Here is a 19915-nt window from a genome sequence, read left to right on the forward strand (position 1 = left end):
AGACAATCCAGGAAGTTTTTGGAAAGCGTAGGGCACAATTTCCTGGTGCAAGTGCTAGAGGAGCCAACTAGGGGGGGCGCTTTTCTTGACCTGCTGCTCACAAACCGGGAAGAATTAGTGGGGGAAGCAAAAGTGGATGGGAATCTGGGAGGCAGTGACCATGAGTTGGTTGAGTTCAGGATCCTGACGCAGGGAAGAAAGGTAAGCAGCAGGATACGGACCCTGGACTTCAGGAAAGCAGACTTCGACTCCCTCAGGGAACGGATGGCCAGGATCCCCTGGGGGACTAACTTGAAGGGGAAAGGAGTCCAGGAGAGCTGGCTGTATTTCAAAGAATCCCTATTGAGGTTACAGGGACAAACCATCCCGATGAGTCGAAAGAATAGTAAATATGGCAGGCAACCAGCTTGGCTTAACGGTGAAATCCTAGCGGATCTTAAACATAAAAAAGAAGCTTACAAGAAGTGTAAGGTTGGACATATGACCAGGGAAGAGTATAAAAATATTGCTCGGGCATGTAGGAATGAAATCAGGAGGGCCAAATCGCACCTGGAGCTGCAGCTAGCGAGAGATGTCAAGAGTAACAAGAAGAGTTTCTTCAGGTATGTTGGCAACAAGAAGAAAGTCAAGGAAAGTGTGGGCCCCTTACTGAATGAGGGAGGCAACCTAGTGACAGAGGATGTGGAAAAAGCTAATGTACTCAATGCTTTTTTTGCCTCTGTCTTCACTAACAAGGTCAGCTCCCAGGCTGCTGCGCTGGGCATCACAAAATGGGGAAGAGATGGCCAGCCCTCTGTGGAGATAGAGGTGGTTAGGGACTATTTAGAAAAGCTGGATGTGCACAAGTCCATGGGGCCGGACGAGTTGCATCCGAGAGTGCTGAAGGAATTGGCGGCTGTGATTGCAGAGCCATTGGCCATTATCTTTGAAAACTCGTGGCGAACCGGGGAAGTCCCGGATGACTGGAAAAAGGCTAATGTAGTGCCAATCTTTAAAAAAGGGAAGAAGGAGGATCCTGGGAACTACAGGCCAGTCAGCCTCACCTCAGTCCCTGGAAAAATCATGGAGCAGGTCCTCAAAGAATCAATCCTGAAGCACTTGCATGAGAGGAAGGTGATCAGGAACAGCCAGCATGGATTCACCAAGGGAAGGTCATGCCTGACTAATCTAATCGCCTTTTATGATGAGATTACTGGTTCTGTGGATGAAGGGAAAGCAGTGGATGTATTGTTTCTTGACTTTAGCAAAGCTTTTGACACGGTCTCCCCCAGTATTCTTGTCAGCAAGTTAAGGAAGTATGGGCTGGATGAATGCACTATAAGGTGGGTAGAAAGTTGGCTAGATTGTCGGGCTCAACGGGTAGTGATCAATGGCTCCATGTCTAGTTGGCAGCCGGTATCAAGTGGAGTGCCCCAAGGGTCGGTCCTGGGGCCGGTTTTGTTCAATATCTTCATAAATGATCTGGAGGATGGTGTGGATTGCACTCTCAGCAAATTTGCGGATGATACTAAACTGGGAGGAGTGGTAGATACGCTGGAGGGGAGGGATAGGATACAGAAGGACCTAGACAAATTGGAGGATTGGGCCAAAAGAAATCTGATGAGGTTCAATAAGGATAAGTGCAGGGTCCTGCACTTAGGACGGAAGAACCCAATGCACCGCTACAGACTAGGGACCGAATGGCTAGGCAGCAGTTCTGCGGAAAAGGACCTAGGGGTGACAGTGGACGAGAAGCTGGATATGAGTCAGCAGTGTGCCCTTGTTGCCAAGAAGGCCAATGGCATTTTGGGACGTATAAGTAGGGGCATAGCGAGCAGATCGAGGGACGTGATCGTTCCCCTCTATTCGACATTGGTGAGGCCTCATCTGGAGTACTGTGTCCAGTTTTGGGCCCCACACTACAAGAAGGATGTGGAAAAATTGGAGAGAGTCCAGTGAAGGGCAACAAAAATGATTAGGGGTCTAGAACACATGAGTTATGAGGAGAGGCTGAGGGAGCTGGGATTGTTTAGCCTGCAGAAGAGAAGAATGAGGGGGGATTTGATAGCTGCTTTCAACTAGCTGAAAGGGGGTTCCAAAGAGGATGGCTCTAGACTGTTCTCAATGGTAGCAGATGACAGAACGAGGAGTAATGGTCTCAAGTTGCAGTGGGGGAGGTTTAGATTGGATATTAGGAAAAACTTTTTCACTAAGAGGGCAGTGAAACACTGGAATGCGTTACCTAGGGAGGTGGTAGAATCTCCTTCCTTAGAGGTTTTTAAGGTCAGGCTTGACAAAGCCCTGGCTGGGATGATTTAACTGGGAATTGGTCCTGCTTCGAGCAGGGGGTTGGACTAGATGACCTTCAGGGGTCCCTTCCAACCCTGATATTCTATGATTCTATGAAATACCAGTGAAATATTAGTTTTTGTTCAGAAAATGCCATGCCTTGTATATGGCCCACGCTTACTAGCTGAACAGCTGAACTAACCACCTTGCAACTAAATAACGAACAAAAGGTGAGGAGCTTGTTTTCTTCAAAGTGAATTTCGTTCCCTAGACCCATCGCTGTACTTCATTACAACATAAAGACATGAATCTGCTGGAGATAATAGAGTGACACTTTCACCTTTTCCATGAGTTTGGATTCTTAAAGTGTTTTTGCTACTGATAAGTTTTCTTGATTTTTTTCTTCTCCATTTTTAAGCTTTTCAGACTTCCGTTGTCATATTACAAGACAATGGGTGACTAATTTAGGAACAAATTACCAAGGGGAGTGGTGGACCGTGTGTCTTTGATATCTTCAGATCAAGACTGGATGTCTTTCAGGGAGCTATGCTTTAGTCAAACACAAGTTATTGGGTTCAATACAGGGGTAACTGGGTGAAATTCTCTGGCCTGTGACATAAGGAGGTCAGACTAGAGATCTAATGGTCCCTGTTGGTCTTAAACCTCCTTACGCTACAAATAATAATACTTTGTGTGGATCCTTCATCTTCATGGAGATTTACAAACATCAATTCTCAAAACCACTCTCTGAGATAGGTGTTAAACTCCTTTTTACACAGGGGAAAACTGAAGAACAGAGAGATTAAAGGTTAAATTTCCAAAAGAGGCCTTGAATTTGTTTGTCTCCATTTTCCAATGTCCATTTCTAGACTCCTTGGGCTTGATTTTCAGCAGTGCTGAGCACTTACAGCTCCTGATGAAGTCAATGGGAGCTGTGGTTCCTTAGGACCTCTAAAAGTCAGACCCAAGGAGTCTAGAAATAGGCACCCAAAAATTAAGGCACATAAAATGAGACGCTGTTTTTGGAAACTTGGGCCTCAGTGACTTGTCGAGATGGCACAGTGAGTTAATGGCAAAGCTGGAAATTGAATCTCTTGAGTTCTGACTCCCAGTCTGCTACTTTGATTAGCACACCCTCCCTTCTTCAGATATTTGAGCAATTCTCTTTCGCTTGACAAACCAGTAATATTGTTGCCCCTCTATTTCTTATCGAATCACAGAAATATAGGGCTGGAAGGGACTTCAAGAAATTATCAAGTCCAGTTTCCAGCTCTGAGGCAGGACCAGGTAAACCTAGACTCTCTCTGACAGGTGTTGGCCCAACCTGTTCTGTAAAATCTCCAGTGATGGGGATTCCACAACCTCCCTTGGAAGCCTATTCCAAATCTTATCCACCCTTATAATTACAAAGTTTTTCCTAATATCTAACCTAAATCTCCCTTGCTGCAGATTAAGGCCACTGCTTCTTGTCCCATCTTGAGCAGACATGGAAAACAATTGAACATCATCCTCTTTATAATAGCCCTTAACATATTTGATGACTTATCAGGGCTCCCCTCAGTCTTTTCTTAAAACTAAGCATACAGTCATTTTAATCTTTCTTCATAGATCAGGTTTTCTAAACCTTTTATAATTTTTGTTGCTATCCTGTGGACTCCCTCCAATTTGTCCACGTCTTTCCAGAAGTGTGGACCTTCATGAGAGAACCTTCCCTCTTATCCCATGACAGCTCAGTTTGCTTAAAAGCCTTTGGTGAGGGACCTTCTCAAAGGCTTTCTGAAAATCCAAGTACACTATATTGACTGGATCACTCTTGTCCATCAGCTTGCTGACACCCTCAGAGAATTCCAATAGATTGGTGAGGCATGATTCCCCTTTACAAAAGCCATGTTGACTCTTCCCCAACATATCGTGTTCATTTGTGTGACTGATAATTTTGTTCTTTACTATAGTTTCAACCAATTTGCCTGGTTCTGAAGTTAAGCTTACTGGCCTGTAATTGCCATGATTACCTCTGGAGCCTTTTTTAAAAATAACCATTACATTAGCTTCCCTCTAGTCATCTGGTACAGAGAATGATTTAAGCAATAGATTACATACTACAGTTAGTAGTTCTGCAATTTCATATTTGAATTCCTTCAGAACTCTTGGGTGATGTGATGGGCGTCTGCCCTACACTGGGCAGGAAAGGGTTAATAGAGATGTAGAGAGGCTGCGTGAAAAGCAGCTAATAGGAGAAGGGCTGTGAGGAGCGGCCAATCGGGGCCCAGCAGCCCCATATAAGAAGAGCTTCAGGGCAGAGCAGAATCAGTAGCTGCCTGGAGCTCAAGGAGGGAAAATTGTCCCTGGAGTAGGCTGCAACCCTGTAGCACCTTGGACCAGAGTAATGCAGGCAGGAACCTGGGGAGAAGAGAAGGAACTCCAGATGGGCTGCTGCAACTGAGGCGGGTGCTGTGGCTGCAGGGAAATGGCTCAGGGAAATGCAGCAATAGTAGAGTCAAAGGGGTGTAGCAGGAGGCTGCAATTGACAGGGTCACTGGACTGGCATCTGGAGTAGTGGTTGGGTATGGGTGCCCCTCACTTGCCACTGGGGAAGTGGCAGGATAAGTGACTGCAGTTGCCACTGGGGAAGTGGCTAGACTACTGAGGAGCTGAACCTCCCCTAGAAGGGGGGAACATGGATAGTGACACGGCCAGAGGGCCGAGCCACGAAGAGGAGGCTGCAGTTCCTGATGCTGCAAGGGGGTTGCAGGAGGACTGCGGAGAAGGAGTGACGGGGTGCAGGACAATGGACAGGGGCGTCGATCTCAAACTAATCTCCAGAGAAACCTGGAGGAAGTGCCAGTCCGGTGGTAAGTGATGCATTCCATGACAGGTGAACACCATCTGATTCTGGTAACTTACTATGGTTTAATTTATCAATTTGTTCCAAAACCACCTCTTTTGACACCTCAGTCTGGAACAGTTCCTCAGATTTGACACCTTAAAAGAATGGCTCGTGTGGGAATCTCCCTCTCATCCTCCGCAGTGAATACTGAGGCAAAGAATTCATTTAGCTTCTCTGCAGTGTCCTTGTCGTCTTTGAATGCTCCTTTAGCACCTCGATCCTCCAGTGGCTCCACTGACTATTTGGCAGGCTTCCTGCTTCTGAGGTACTTAAATTTTTTGTTCTTAGTTTGTGTCTTGAGCTAGGTGTTCTTAATTCTTTCTACACTGCCTTATTATTTTACATTTGACTTGCCAGAGTTTATTAAACTTTCTATTTTCCTCACTAGGATTTGAATTCCAATTCTTAAAGAATGCCTTTTAGCCTCTAACTGCCTCTTTTACTGTTTAACCATAGTGGCATTTTTTGGTCCTCTTACAATTTTTTTTTTTTATTTGGGGTATACATTTAGTTTGAATCTCTTTAAGGGTGTTTTTAAATAGTCTCCATGTTTGCAGGCATTTCACGCCTTGTGATTTTTTCCTTTTTAATTTCCTTCTAACTAGCTTCCTCATTTTTGTGTAGTTCTCCTTTTTTAATGCCACTCTGGTGGGTTTCTTTGGCATTTCCCCCCAGAATAGTCCTTATGGCTGATTATGGTCACCTTTTGTTTCAGGATAAGATTTCATTACAGTATTTGCTATAAGGTCTTGCTTCTTGTATGGACTGCAAACTAAATTGTGTAAGGTTCTTTTGTAATCCCTTTAGTAACCATATAATCCTTTCCAAAATGTTATCCTGCCTGAAAGTCTCTGTAAAATTGTTTGTGAGTAAAGGATGTGTGCATGGTTAAGGATGAGTGTGAAAGCCATCACAAATGTCCAGATGGTCAAGAAAAAGTGAAAGACTTGGAAACACAAGGAGACAATCAGAAAACATCCATCGTCTCTGATGCTAAACATGTTAGCACCACTGACGACCTCAGAGGTGAGGCAGGCACCCCCGAAGGCGAGACAACAAATAGGAGATAACGATGGGAAGCCCAACAATAACCATCAAATGATAACAGAGGAAAACCCCAAGATTAACACCATTTAAGGACTAACGATTACAGAATAACACTGCAAAATCCATAGGCTAAAGTGGAAATTTACAAGTATAAAGCTGGGGTGTTTTGCCATAGAACTCTCGGTTCAGTCCTGCAAAGCCTCGGAGCATCGGATCGGGACCGACAGAGCCCAGCTCCTCACTCGTGCTCAATCTAACTGGCCATTAGATTAACTCAAGCTACAACAGACTGGTAACTATAAAGACCATCTGCAGGACGTGTGTGTGTGTGTGTTTTCAATAAACGCAGCGTGTTGCCTTCTCCCCTATAAAAAGATCCCGTGCGCTTTGTATGAGCATAACATACATTCTGCTGGAGAGGTGCTGCAGTTATGCCTTTCGCCCACCAGGGGTTTCTGGGGGGCCAGAGCAGAGAGCAGCCACTTGCCAGCAGGAACAGCCCCAGCTGTGGATAGTGAAGAGAAGAGGCTGCACTCCTCACAGCGCCCTGCCCATGGGGCCAGGTCAGGAGGCATGGGATGGGGGGGACAGACAGCGTGGGGCATATGGGGTTACTGAAGGGCCACATGGGGGGAGGTGTGTGGCTGAGTGCAGGTACAGGGAAACATGGGAACAGGAAGGTGCAATGACACATGGGGACGGGGGGCAGATATGTCTCACTGAATGAGTGGTTAGGGGTCAGCCAGGGTCTGTATGGGAGAGGCTCCCTAACAATTTCCCCCTTCCCCCACAAAAAAACCATGTTCCATACTTCTCACACTCACACCCAACGACCCTCCAAGTTCATACCCAGGCTCCTTCCCAACAATTACTTCCCTCAACTCCTCTCACACCTGACTCCCCCAGGCCTTGCACTGCTTCTGAGGGGTGAGGGAAATAAGTTTATGTATTGTAGTTTAAAATGTATTATTACTCAAAGTTCTGTATTACTATGCCGATGAAGGAATCTATTTGTCAAAACACATTTGAATCTTTTTTGTCTGTATCGTTACAAACATACTTGCAGACAGGTATCTTGAAATAAAATTAACAACACAATTGAAACTGGCGTGGCTATATTTTGTTATTTGGACAATTAAAATGAAGAATTTAATTTTTTGGTGCAGAATTCCCCCAGGAGTTTAAGGACCTACATTAGGAGCAAGAGAAAGATGAACGAAAGTGTATTTCAAGAACCTCTTATTGCCTTTTTGTCCCTTGTTAGGTATAATTCATTTTGTGTCTTATCCTTTCTAATTTTGTCCCTACATGCTTATACTATTCTTTAGTACTCCTCCTTAGCGGTTTGTCAGTTTCTTCTTCTTGTAGTATTCTTTTTTGGATTTTTCAGGTCATTAAAGAGCTCCTGCTGGAGCTACATTGGCCTCTTACTATTCTTCTTATCTTTCCTTCGCATTGTGATAGTTTAAAGTTAACTACTTTTCACTTTTTAAGGAGACAACAGCTGCAAATTGTTTTTACTGCTTATCCACTACTTACCCAATACTTCAAATACAAATTTTGTATACTGGAGCTGGTTATCGTCAACAGCTAGAACCTGTGCCTCATACTCTGCAGCATCATGAAGGTTTAACTTTTTGATGGTCAAATTGCCAGAAGATGTGTCAAGCTGTCCTCTCTCTCCAAAGCTAGAAAAATACGTAGGCAACCCACCACTTTCCCATTCAGCCACTTTATTTTTTCTTTTCATCCAGGTAACTTCGTTTATAGCACCCTTAAATTTTGGTGAAAAAGTAAACTCTTCTCCCACAATCGCAAACACAGACTCTTGATCTTGAGACCGGGTGCATACTATGCCAAAAAAGAAAATACATTTAATTAGTCCCCAGTTATCTAAACTATTGTTTGAGTCATTCTGTATCTATTATATATAATATTACACACACAAACTATGGTAAAAGAACATTAAGACTGCAAAGTCAAGCACATAAAAGTTAGGAAGTCCTCAAATTAAGGTTGCCCAGGTATGACTTGTAATTTTTTTTTCCCAAAGGCTTATAACTTGTCCAAATTCAATCTGATTTTCACAAGGATGTAAAAGGCACATCCTTGACACAAAGGCCCCCTCTTCCTTGCCAAATTTCAAGTCTCTGCTCCAAAAGCATGGGGCACCAGCACTGTTCAAAGAAAAGGTCACCAGAATTTAATATGGGCAAAACAATGTATCGTCCCCCCCCCAACACTAGCCTCGTTCTCAGAAACATCTGAACCATTTTGGCTAAAATCTTCCAAAAATTTTCAGCCTGAAGTAGACCCTTTTCAGATCAGAAACACACTTTTTAAATAATTGCACAGGTTTATAAGATTTGGGGCTTTTTCCCAACAGAAGAAATACATTGGTGCTGCAGGAAAGCATCAGAAACACGTGGTGATATCACAGATCTTATGATTAAATATAGTGATGTCTCATAAATGATCAGTACGAGGTAATGTGGGGGTGGTCATTCACATCCAGCCCTCCCCCAATTGCGTTCGGGACAGCAAAAATCTCCTTGCTGTGTACTTTACATTTTGTCTGTCAGTAACTCTGGGGAAGTGTTGAGCTTCACTGCCTTTTGTTGATAGAAATTCTAGACATATTTGGCATTTCTTAATCAGAGTGGGATGAAAATACTGAATGTGACAGAATTATTCCTGGCTGCTTGATACCAGCATTTCCAGGATGGCCCCACAAAATTGGAGGCAGAGGGCAACCTTGCATGGTTTCTTTTAGGAACAGGTGAAGGTTTGTTGTGATCATAGTAGCATTGCAGAGGCTGGCAAACTATACTTCATGCCTTCTATGGCACTGGCTTTGGTTAGATTTGGTTACGGATAAAATGGTGAATGTTTTGTATTCTGGGTTTTTAATTTTTGTTTTTCAAAGAAAAGTATCAGTCACGAGTTCTGTCTGGTTTACCTACTTTAAAGTAAGATTTGGAATTTTGGCAGGTGCTTAAATAACTAGTAATATTTCTCATGAAATATCGGATAGGTGACATTTTCCTCCCTCTGCCTGGAGAGAGAACTCCTAAGGATAAGGAATATATATCAGGTGCCTCTCAGCCTTTAACACTAATCAAGTAGAAACCTATCTGTACTGAAAATTACCCATTTGAATATCTTTCATCAGATGATAAGAAAAGGGATCATTGCTATCAGAACATTAAGCTAATTTGACCAAAATGGATGTTTTGAAACATGAATTCTGATTTACAGTGTGGTTGAAGCTCTTTGCCACGAAGGCCCTGCTTTGGCCACTTGATATGTCTAACTATATTTTGGTGTGAACAAAGCGAGCCTCCCAGCCTGGGCCGACAGAATCGGGCTATTGGGACTTGTGCTAGTGCCCTAAAACTAGCTGTATAGACAGCGTTTCAAGTGTGGCTTGGGATCTGAAGCCCACTCCCCTCCCTAGACTCTAGGGCCCAAGTTCCAGCCTGAGCCACAGCTTAAAAGAACTGTAGCTACAGGCATGAGCTGGGGCTAGCCTGAGTCTGTCAACCTGTCTGCAAGGCTTGCTCCTGCTCACTCCAAAATGCAGTGTAGCTACTGCACAAGATAGCAACTCCCCTATCAAGTGGTCAAAGCGAGGCTTTTGTGGCAAAGAGCTGTGAACCACGGGGGCCAAAGAGCTGTTTGTGCAGCTCACAGAAGAATTTGGCGCATAGCAACTTACTCCAGAAAGGCTGGGTGAGTTTGACAATAGACATATTAACCAAATTAGGTGTTTTCCCTCTCGTCATCCAGCAAAGGGGAAAAAAGGATTTTTTTTATCTATAAAGAAAGGCTGTAAAGGTGTTTGTTTAGGGGTTTTTGCCTACATTTTTTACATTAGAAATTCAGGTCTTGTCTACCCTGTTTATCCTGGACAACTCAATGGAGAATTGATATAGGATGACTTCGTCATAGATATGAAGCAATGAAACCCGAATAATTGAGAGGGAAAGGAATTTTCATTCAGACTGTTTAAAACTCTTTGGTTTTGTTAACACCTATTTAATTCAGTTAGAAGAAAATATCTGTTTAATAAAGAGTCAATTTTCCTGCCCCTACAGTTAAAAAGGGAAACAACTCCCAATAGAGCTGAGTCACCCAGGGAAACATCCAACAAAATCAAAGACCAGATGTTCCTCATATTTGTAAGGTAAAAGCAAGCGGAATTAAAAAAAAACAAAAAAACTGGATGTTTTGTTTAAAAAATTATCAGGTTTTCCTTACCTATCATGAAAAAACAAAAGGAGGGCAGAAGACAAATATTTTTTTTTTTCAGGTCCCCTTTAAATTGAGGGGAAAGAAAGTGTGTTTGCTCTACCAGGAGAGATGCCCACCACTATCCTTCTGTCCACTTATCAACACAGAATAAAGTACCTCTCTATTTCATACAGGCTGTGTCGATTTTAAGAACATTCACATCTCCTCTTCTCCAAACTGAAGGAGAAACAAAAGGAAACCCTCCCTCCCGCAACCTAAGTACTGAGGAAATATAGCAAAAGTCAAATGAGTTTAGGAAAAGAGTAAGATTTTTAAATGTCAGGTAAAAGACAGGTAAAATAGTCCAGGAACAATAAAAAAGAGTTTCCTAACTCTTGAGTGCATCCACCAGCCAATGTGTCCACATGTCGCAGTGTGAGTGTGTGGAAACATTACTTCTTCAACATATCTATTTACTTCTCCTCTGTGATCTTGGCATGAAACTCTGGCCCTGCTGAAGTCAATGGGAGACTTCAATAAAGCCAGGATTTCACTCTTGGTATACTCATTTGAGCCCTGATCCTGCAACTTGTTTCACATGGACAGACTCTTGCACCCATGCAAAGTAAAATGTATTCAGTGGGGTGCTGAGAGCGTGCGAAGCTCTGTAGATGAACAAGTGGCAGGAACAGAGCCTTATTTGCTCTAGAAATGCCAGTGTGCCTCTACTGTGTACACTTGGCATTTCTAGAGCATTATCACCTTGCCACTTTCATCATCAGTGCCATTTTGGACAAACACTGGCAAGGGCAGGGGACAAAAATAGACAGACTCGGGAAGACAAAGCAGATATAGTATGGCTTTAAATTCCTTTAAAGGAGGAGGCACTTAGATACTATGGTATGGGGGGCCATAGAGGTGGCAGCTGGTGAGCTGCGATTGCAGTTCGTGATTAGCTAAGAATTGTGCCCACCCTACTATTTTTGTTACCCTGTTGCCCGCCACCCTGATCCCCTTATTTGCCTCATCTACCTGTTATGTGCTCTTTTAAAATGTAAGCTCTCTGGGGCACAGAATGGCCTTTGCTATATGTTTCTTCAGGGTCTAGCACAATGGGGCCCTGACCTGGTTGGCATGTAGGTGCCACCGCAATTTATTTCAATTAATATTTACTTATTCAGATAATTTGCTATCTTTCAAAGTGAATAACTGAAACCAATATGATACTGCAATATAATTTATGATACTGACACACATCCAGATCTACATCATTGCCCAAAAAAACTGCTGAAAATCAAGCAGACACCAAGATCCTGACCCTGCATTTAGAGAGCCCGGGGAATGTAAGGGATGGTTACATCTCAAGGGATGGTTTGAAACAGTTAGCAACAGAGCAAAGACAACATCATAACAAAAAGTAACTTTGTTCTTATATCCCGTTTTATATACTCAGCAAACTCCCAATTAAACAGAAAAAGTCACAAGCAAGTCTCCTACGTGAAAATAATTAAATACATACAAATCATGAATCAGAATTCATGTTTCAAAACATCCATTTTGGTCAAATTAGCTTAATGTTCTGATAGCAATGATCCCTTTTCTTATCATCTGATGAAAGATATTCAAATGGGTAATTTTCAGTACAGATAGGTTTCTACTTGATTAGTGTTAAAGGCTGAGAGGCACCTGATATATATTCCTTATCCTTAGGAGTTCTCTCTCCAGGCAGAGGGAGGAAAATGTCACCTATCCGATATTTCATGAGAAATATTACTAGTTATTTAAGCACCTGCCAAAATTCCAAATCTTACTTTAAAGTAGGTAAACCAGACAGAACTCGTGACTGATACTTTTCTTTGAAAAACAAAAATTAAAAACCCAGAATACAAAACATTCACCATTTTATCAGTAACCAAATCTAACCAAAGCCAATGAGCCAGTGCCATAGAAGGCATGAAGTATAGTTTGCCAGCCTCTGCAATGCTACTATGATCACAACAAACTTTCACCTGTTCCTAAAAGAAACCATGCAAGGTTGCCATCTGCCTCCAATTTTGTGGGGCCATCCTGGAAATGCTGGTATCAAGCAGCCAGGAATAATTCTGTCACATTCAGTATTTTCATCCCACTCTGATTAAGAAATGCCAAATATGTCTAGAATTTCTATCAACAAAAGGCAGTGAAGCTCAACACTTCCCCAGAGTTATTGACAGACAAAATGTAAAGTACACAACAAGTTTCAGAGCAGAGCCATGTTAGTCTGTATTCACAAAAAGAAAAGGAGTACTTGTGGCACCTTAGAGACTAACCAATTTATTTGAGCATAAGCTTTCGTGAGCTACAGCTCACTTCATCGGATGCATAAAAGTGGAAAATGCAGTGAGGATGTTTTTATACATACAGACCATGAAAAAATGGGTGTTTATCACTTCAAAAGGTTTTCTCTCCTCCCACCCCACTCTCCTGCTGGTAATAGCTTATCTAAAGTGATCACTCTCCTTACAATAAGAAAAGGAGTACTTGTGGCACCTTAGAGACTCAAGGTGGGCCATTTCCAGCACAAGGGGAAATAGGTTACCTTGCATAATGACTTAGCCACTCCCAGTCTCTATTCAAGCCTAAGTTAATTGTATCCAATTTGCAAACAACAAGGATATTTTTGCTGTCCCGAACGCAATTGGGGGAGGGCTGGATGTGAATGAACACCACCACATTACCTCATACTGATCATTTATGAGACATCACTATATTTAATCATAAGATCTGTGATATCACCACGTGTTTCTGATGCTTTCCTGCAGCACCAATGTATTTCTTCTGTTGGAAAAAGCCCAAAATCTTATAAACCTGTGCAATTATTTGAAGTGTGTTTCTGATCTGAAAAGTGGCTCTGAAATATTCACATCCTGGGGTCCTGTTGTCTCTCAGGGTAAATCTACACGACAGCAGCACAGCTGCAGTACTGTAGTGTAGATGCTCCCTACATCAACGGAAGGGGTTTTCTCATCAATGTAGGTAATATAGAAAGCAGGTTTCCGTTAACCTAGCCATGTCTTCACTAGGAGTTAGGTCAACCTAGCTCAGAGGTGGGCAAATTACGGCCCATGGGACCATCCTGCCCGGCCCCTGAGCTCCTGGCCTGGGAGGCTGTCCCCCCTCCCCAGCGCAGCGCAATGCTCTGGACGGCCAGGCAGCAGAGCCTGGCCTGACCCAGTGCTCTATGCTGTGCGGCGCGGCTGCCTGTCCTGGTGCAGCCACACTGCCAGGCACCGGTCCTCCAGGCAGTGCAGTAAGGGGACAGGGAGCAAGAGGGGGGTTGGATAGAGGGCAGGGCAGTTGGGGGGGGGGGGTCAGGGGCATGGATAGGGGTCGGGGTGGTCAGAGGGCAGGGAGTGGGGGTTGAATGGGAAAAGGGGTCCCAGGGGGGTAGTGAGGAAGGAGAGGAGGGGTTGGATGGGGCGGCAGGGAGTGATCAGGGGACAGGGAACGAGGGGGTGGATGGGGCAGGGGTCCTGGGGGGGCAGTCAGGGAGGAGAGGGGGGGTTGAATGGGGTGGTAGGGGGCAGTTAGGGGCAAGGGGTCCAGGGACAGTCAAAGAAAAGGGGTGGTTGGATGGGGCAGGGGTCTCAGGGGGGCAGTTAGGAAGAAGGGGGGGGTTGGATGGGGCAGCGGGGGGCAGTTAGGGGTGGGCGGTCAAGGGACCGAGAGAGGGGAGGGAGGTGTATGTATGGGGCAGGAGTCCCCGGGGAGCCGTCAGGGAACAGGGGAGTTTGGATGGGGCAGGAGTCCCAGGGGGGCTGTCAGGGGGCGAGAAGCAGGAGGGTTGGATGAGGGTGGGAGCCAGGCCGTGTCCGGCTGTTTGGGGAGGCACAGCCTCCCCTAACCGGTCCTCCATACAATTTCAGAAACCCGATGGGGCCCTCAGGCCAAAAAGTTTGCCTGCCCGTGACCTAACTACTGTGCTCAGAGAGTGAAATTTTTTAGTCTTGAGCAACATAGCTAGGTCCACCTCAGGGCCAGATTTACACCTTACACGCCGCTAGGCACAGCATCTATAGCACCCTGATGCCTACAGCTGATCTTTGTGTTGGACACAGTTTTAGAGAAGTAAGTAGGGTGACCAGATGTCCTGATTTTATAGGGACAATCCCGATTTTTGGGTCTTTTTCTTATAGGCCCCTATTACTCCCTACCCCATCCCAATTTTTCACATTTGCTGCCTGGTCACCCAAAAGGTAAGGTATCCCTAGAACGACATTCCTAGGCATGTGCCTAATGTTCCTAATTGGCAATCCAGCCCTGGTCAACCTACATTTTATGTGTAGACCAGGCCTCAGTGATTCCAGATTAAATGTGCTCAGTTTACAGGTCAAATTATTATTATTTTTCTGATGGTCAGCCCTGCAAAACCCCAGATGGATTCTTTCTGCCACATGCATCATCACCAGCACTAAAAATTCTCTGAGCCAAGATAGGCCCTTAACAATATCTGTGTAATTCCATTTTCCTCAGTGGGTTTACAGAGGTGTAAATGATAGAAACCTAGGCTGCGATAGTCAATCAGCAGACAATGGGCCAAATCCAGACCACCAGATGCTTTTGAACAGACCCTGAAATCCTATTATTACTACTTTCTCTGGAGTCTGGACCTTGACTATACCTTGGCCAAGAAACTTGGACCCTGACAGAAAATAATTGACTACCCTGACCTAGGCCTTCATTCTGCAAATGACTCCATGTGGACGGACACACACCCACACTGAGACCCAGGGACGTTTTGCCTGGGTTTGCCCACGTCAAGGCAATTGCAGGTAGGGTGACCAGACGTCCTGATAAAATCAGGACTGTCCTGATTTTTAGTTCTTTGTCCCGCGTCCCAACCGATGCACGGTCGGGACACCATTTGTCCCAATATTGTAGCTTTGGCCGCTCCGGCAGGTTTTTGGGGTTTTTTTGCTTCCCGCATGTGTCCCGATATTTTGTCCGTTTCATCTGGTCACCCTAATTGGAGGTTTGAGCTCTTAGCAAGTAATTCTGTTCCTGAGACACAAAGAGGAACAGACTTCAGCTCACAATTGTGTCACCTCTGTGGGGCTGGCAAGCATCCAGAATCATAAACTTTTTGTAAGTCTGCACCACTGGCCCCAGATAAGACACTGGCATGAGCAGGGAGCAGCTAAGAAGAAGGAAGAAGCTATTTCCACCCTCCCTTTTTCTGGGCGCGTCCCCGCTGTCCCTGTAATTGCAGGGGGAGCTGGCCCAGACCCTTCACTTTCATTCAGACTGAAAACAACTTTTCCGGGTTGGGAAAAGGCTTTTTATAACAAACAATCCCAGGAAGAACCTTCCGCCCGCCCCGTGGCTTCCCGGTCTCGCTCCCCCGGGACCCAGCCTCAGCCCTTCCAGTTCCCTCGCACTTCCCGCCCCAGTGAAGCCCAGGCACGGCACGGCCCGGACCGCGGGCCAACGCCACCCCCTCTGCGCAGCGTTGCTGCGGGAGGTGCGGGTCGGGGCCCCGGGACGGCGGGCAGCTTCTCGCACGCGGTCCCGGCGGCGAGGCGGGAAGGGAGGGAGGCGGCAGCCGCCCTTACCCAGCAGGGCGCTCAGCAGCAGCAGCTCGAGCGCGGAGAGGCGGCCGGCGGGCCCCATGTCGGCTCGCGGGGCCGGACCGGGCGGCGCGGGCCCGGCGGGTTCGCTCCACTCTGCCCCGGGGCCGCCGCGCTGCACAAACCCAGGCGCCGCCGCCCCCAGACTGAAACTGAAACTAAATCGTGGTCCGGCCCCTACCGCGCCGCAGCGTCCCTGGCACCGCCTCCAAGCCAGCCCGCCTCCCGTCGGCGCCTGGCTCCCCACCGCCCCCGTCCTCGGCTCCGCCAGCCCCCTCCCGCCAACCCACACCCCCTCCCTTCCCCCATCGCCCTCATCACCCCCCCTCTCTCCTGGCCCCCTACACCCCTCCATCCCTCTGCCTCTCCCATAGCCCCCCGTCTCCATCAACCCTCTACCCTCGCTGCAGCCCTCTTCCCAGTGGCGGATTAACCCGCGGTCTCTGCAGGAGCCGCCTGGGTAGAGCTGGGGGGCCTCGCTCCTCCTTTCCCCAGCCCCTGCCCCTTGGCCACGCTGGAGCTGGGTAGGGTTGCCAGGTGTCTGGTTTCCGACTGGACACGCTGTCAAAAAAAGAAAAGGAGGACTTGTGGCACCTTAGAGACTAACCAATTTATTTGAGCATGAGCTTTCCATCCGATGCATCCGATGAAGTGAGCTGTAGCTCACGAAAGCTTATGCTCAGATAAATTGGTTAGTCTCTAAGGTGCCACAAGTCCTCCTTTTCTTTTTACGAATACAGACTAACACAGCTGTTACTCTGAAAACTGTCAAAAAGGGACCCTGGTGGCTCCAGTCAGCACCACCGACCAGGCTGCTAAAAGTCCGCTTGGCGGCGGTGGTGCAGCGGGCCTGGCAGGCTCCCTGCCTGGCAGGCTCCCTGCCTGGCTCCCGGGAAGAAGCCGGCATGTCCTTCCAGCTCAGGGGCCGCCATGGGGGCTCCATGCACTGCCCCTGCCCCGAGCACCGGCTCCGCAGCTCCCATTGGCCAGCAAGTTCCTGACCAATTTTGATATAGACTTTAATAAGATGTATGGGACATGACAGACAATGCAACGTACTGCACTCGAGCATATAATCAGGTTCTACAGGGGCTACTTCCTAATTCAATGCATGTAAAGTGCAATGAGCGTATTGTAATTCTGGCAGCAATCAGTGGTGCATTCGTTTTTCTGAAGTCAAGAAATTCACTGCTGCTAAAAAAAAAATGTTTAAACACTGCACAGCTCGCAAACTGCGTTTCCAGACTTTCTTTGCAGGAAAAAAAACAGCTTAATCCTCCTGACCAAGTGCCTCTCTTTCCAGAACCAGTAGTGACACAATGGAATTCGTGCTTTGAAGTAGTTCTTTACTGTGCTGAGCATGTAAGTGACTACAGCGAGTTTGTTGAAAGTGAAATGGCGATTTCACTTGATACTCAAATAATGGACAGCCTGATCTCACTTTTAAACACTGTGAACTTGCTATAGTTAATTTTGGAATGCCAAACCATTGGTGAAAACCACCAAATCTTTTGAGATGTGTTCTATTTCTGTCCATCAATTGTACAACACTGTATGGATTTGACACACTGGGCAGACTCCAATGCAAAGGAAAAGCACAGCGAAGATGCAGAGCGGAATGTGTTTTTACAAGGAGTGTTCAAGAAAACAGCAAACAAACTGAAAGACTACTACTGAGGAAAGTGTTGCCAGACCTGCTTAACAAGGATCAAGGTTCATGCAGCCTGGACTGGCATTGATGAAAGCAGTTCAGGTATTTGATGTGAAACAAGTGAACACGTTATCAGAGCAGGCACTCCTTCTGGAGGCAATCCCTAAGTTTGGCCATGAAGCTACAGCACAGCTTTCCCCATACAAATGTTTTGCAAGTGAATGTGAATGAAATGATCTTGTTTTGGGATTCACCTAAAGTTCTACAGCATTTTCTAGAGTTAGCAGGGACAGCAAAGCGATCATTATCAATCTTGCCTAATTCTGTGGATGCCAAGTGTGCAGTATCTCAGTAGAGACAAGTCTTCACAATGCAAAGACAGGGCGTGAAGGAGACCCCCTGTAGCAAGGTGTACCGCACTAATATTCAATGCCTGTAAAATGTAAAAGGCTAAAGTGACTGGACTTGTTTCTCCAGCAGTTGTGTTAAGACTTTTAATCTCCTGAATTGTATATTGTACCAGTCACTTTTTAAAAAATAAAATATAGTTGCAGAAAAATGTCTGGTTATCAAAAAAATTAGCAGGCATAACATAATACTTGAGTGTTTATATCATTCCAGCAAATTTTTCTTAAAGAAATAAGAACATAAGAATGGCCCTACTGGGTCAGACCAAGGGTCCATCTAGCCCAGTATCCTGTCTACTGACAGTGGCCAATGCCAGGTGCCCCAGAGGGAATGAACAGAACAGGTAATGAAAAAGTGATCCATCCCCTGTCGCTCATTCCCAGCTTCTGGCAAACAGAGGCTAGGGACCCCATTCCTGCCCATCCTGGCTAATAGCTATTGATGGACCTATCCTCCATGAATTTACATAGTTCTCTTTTGAATCCTGTTATGGTCTTAGCCTTCACAACATTCTCTGGCAAGGAGTTCCATAGGCTGACTGTGCGTTGTGGGAAGAAATACTTCCTTTTATTTGTTTTAAACCTGCTGTTTATTCATTTTATTTAGTGACCCCTAGTTCTTGTGTTATGAGAAGTAGTAAACAACATGTCCTTATCTACTTTCTTTATACCAGTCCTGATTTTATAGACCTCAATCATATCTCCCCTTAGCCATCTCTTTTTCAAGCTGAAAATCGGCTTTTTTAAACTACCATTATTAGTAAAGGTCCATTACTTTTCCATGATTTCCCACATCTTGTCCACTGCTCAGCCACAATTATTTATAGACCATCCTGCGATTCAAGCAGGACCGTATTTATGCACATAGACTTATGCCTGTGAGCCATCGCCCCCTTATTTCCCCAATTCCCCCCCTACCTTCCCGGGATACCATGGCTGGGACTGGTGCCATGCCCTATGAGTCCCAAGGAGAACTGAGAATGTAGTGCTTGTAACTTGTGCGGGTCAAGGGGACTGAATTCAGTGTACCACATTTCCATTTATCTTACAAATACACTCACAATAGTACCTCTGTGCCTTGTATCTTTTGCAGCTGGAAATGTGGCCTGGGGGTCTCTCCATCCACACCAGCAGAGCAGCTCAGCCAGATAAGATGATCACGATGGTCCCTTCTGACCGCAAAGTCTCTGAGATAAGGAGGAGAAGGAAGAGGACGTGAGATGACATGTTCCAAGAGATCCTACAAGCCTCTACTGCTTCGAATACTGAGCAGAAGGCTTAGAGGCAGGGCTGGATTAACCTTTTGTGGGCCTGGTGCCAAACATTTGTGGGCCCCCATGGGGTACAATTGTAAAAGACAGGAGCTAGACACAGAAGTTGTTTTTGACACAGCTGCACAGGTTTTATTTACAAAATTCACAAGTTAAAGTTACAGATGGAGGTGGCTGCCCCGAGAGTACCAGCAATGGTAGCCTTTGGACAAAAGAATACACACACGTGTACAACAAATAAATTAGAAAAGAAAACATACAAAATAAAACACAGTGGGTAAAAACAACTAACAAAAGCCAAAGCTGGCCAAAACCACCAGTCATGTGCTGCTCCCACTAAAAGGGAACCATCACACTATCTCACCCTTCACATTTCACATATTAACAACCAGGGCTTGAATTAAATTTTTGTATGAAATTGGGGCAGATTTAAAACTCTTCAAAACATTTTAAAAACACAAAATATGAAAAACTTTAATACATTTTACTGATAGCACCATTATTCATACTAGACTTGCTAGTTACCAAATAGCAACTGTGAAAAA

The 19915-nt window shown here is 45.4% G+C and overlaps 1 protein-coding gene across 2 annotated transcripts in view; it reads right to left on the bottom strand.

Annotated features, from left to right (window-relative positions):
• Positions 1–16206, bottom strand: part of CD58 (CD58 molecule) — a 45462-nt gene extending 29256 nt beyond the window's left edge. For both annotated transcript variants that reach the window (XM_073309267.1, XM_073309260.1), the window contains exons 1-2: positions 16027–16206; positions 7742–8053 (exon numbers count right to left, since the gene is read on the bottom strand). In XM_073309267.1, the coding sequence (XP_073165368.1) occupies positions 7742–8053; positions 16027–16084 (370 nt within the window). In that variant the 5' untranslated portion in view covers positions 16085–16206. The remainder of the gene's footprint in view (positions 1–7741; positions 8054–16026) is intronic.
• Positions 16207–19915: the final 3709 nt, after the last annotated feature.

This window comes from Lepidochelys kempii, chromosome 1 (assembly GCF_965140265.1).
Source record: "Lepidochelys kempii isolate rLepKem1 chromosome 1, rLepKem1.hap2, whole genome shotgun sequence".
Taxonomy (NCBI): Eukaryota; Metazoa; Chordata; order Testudines; family Cheloniidae; genus Lepidochelys; species Lepidochelys kempii.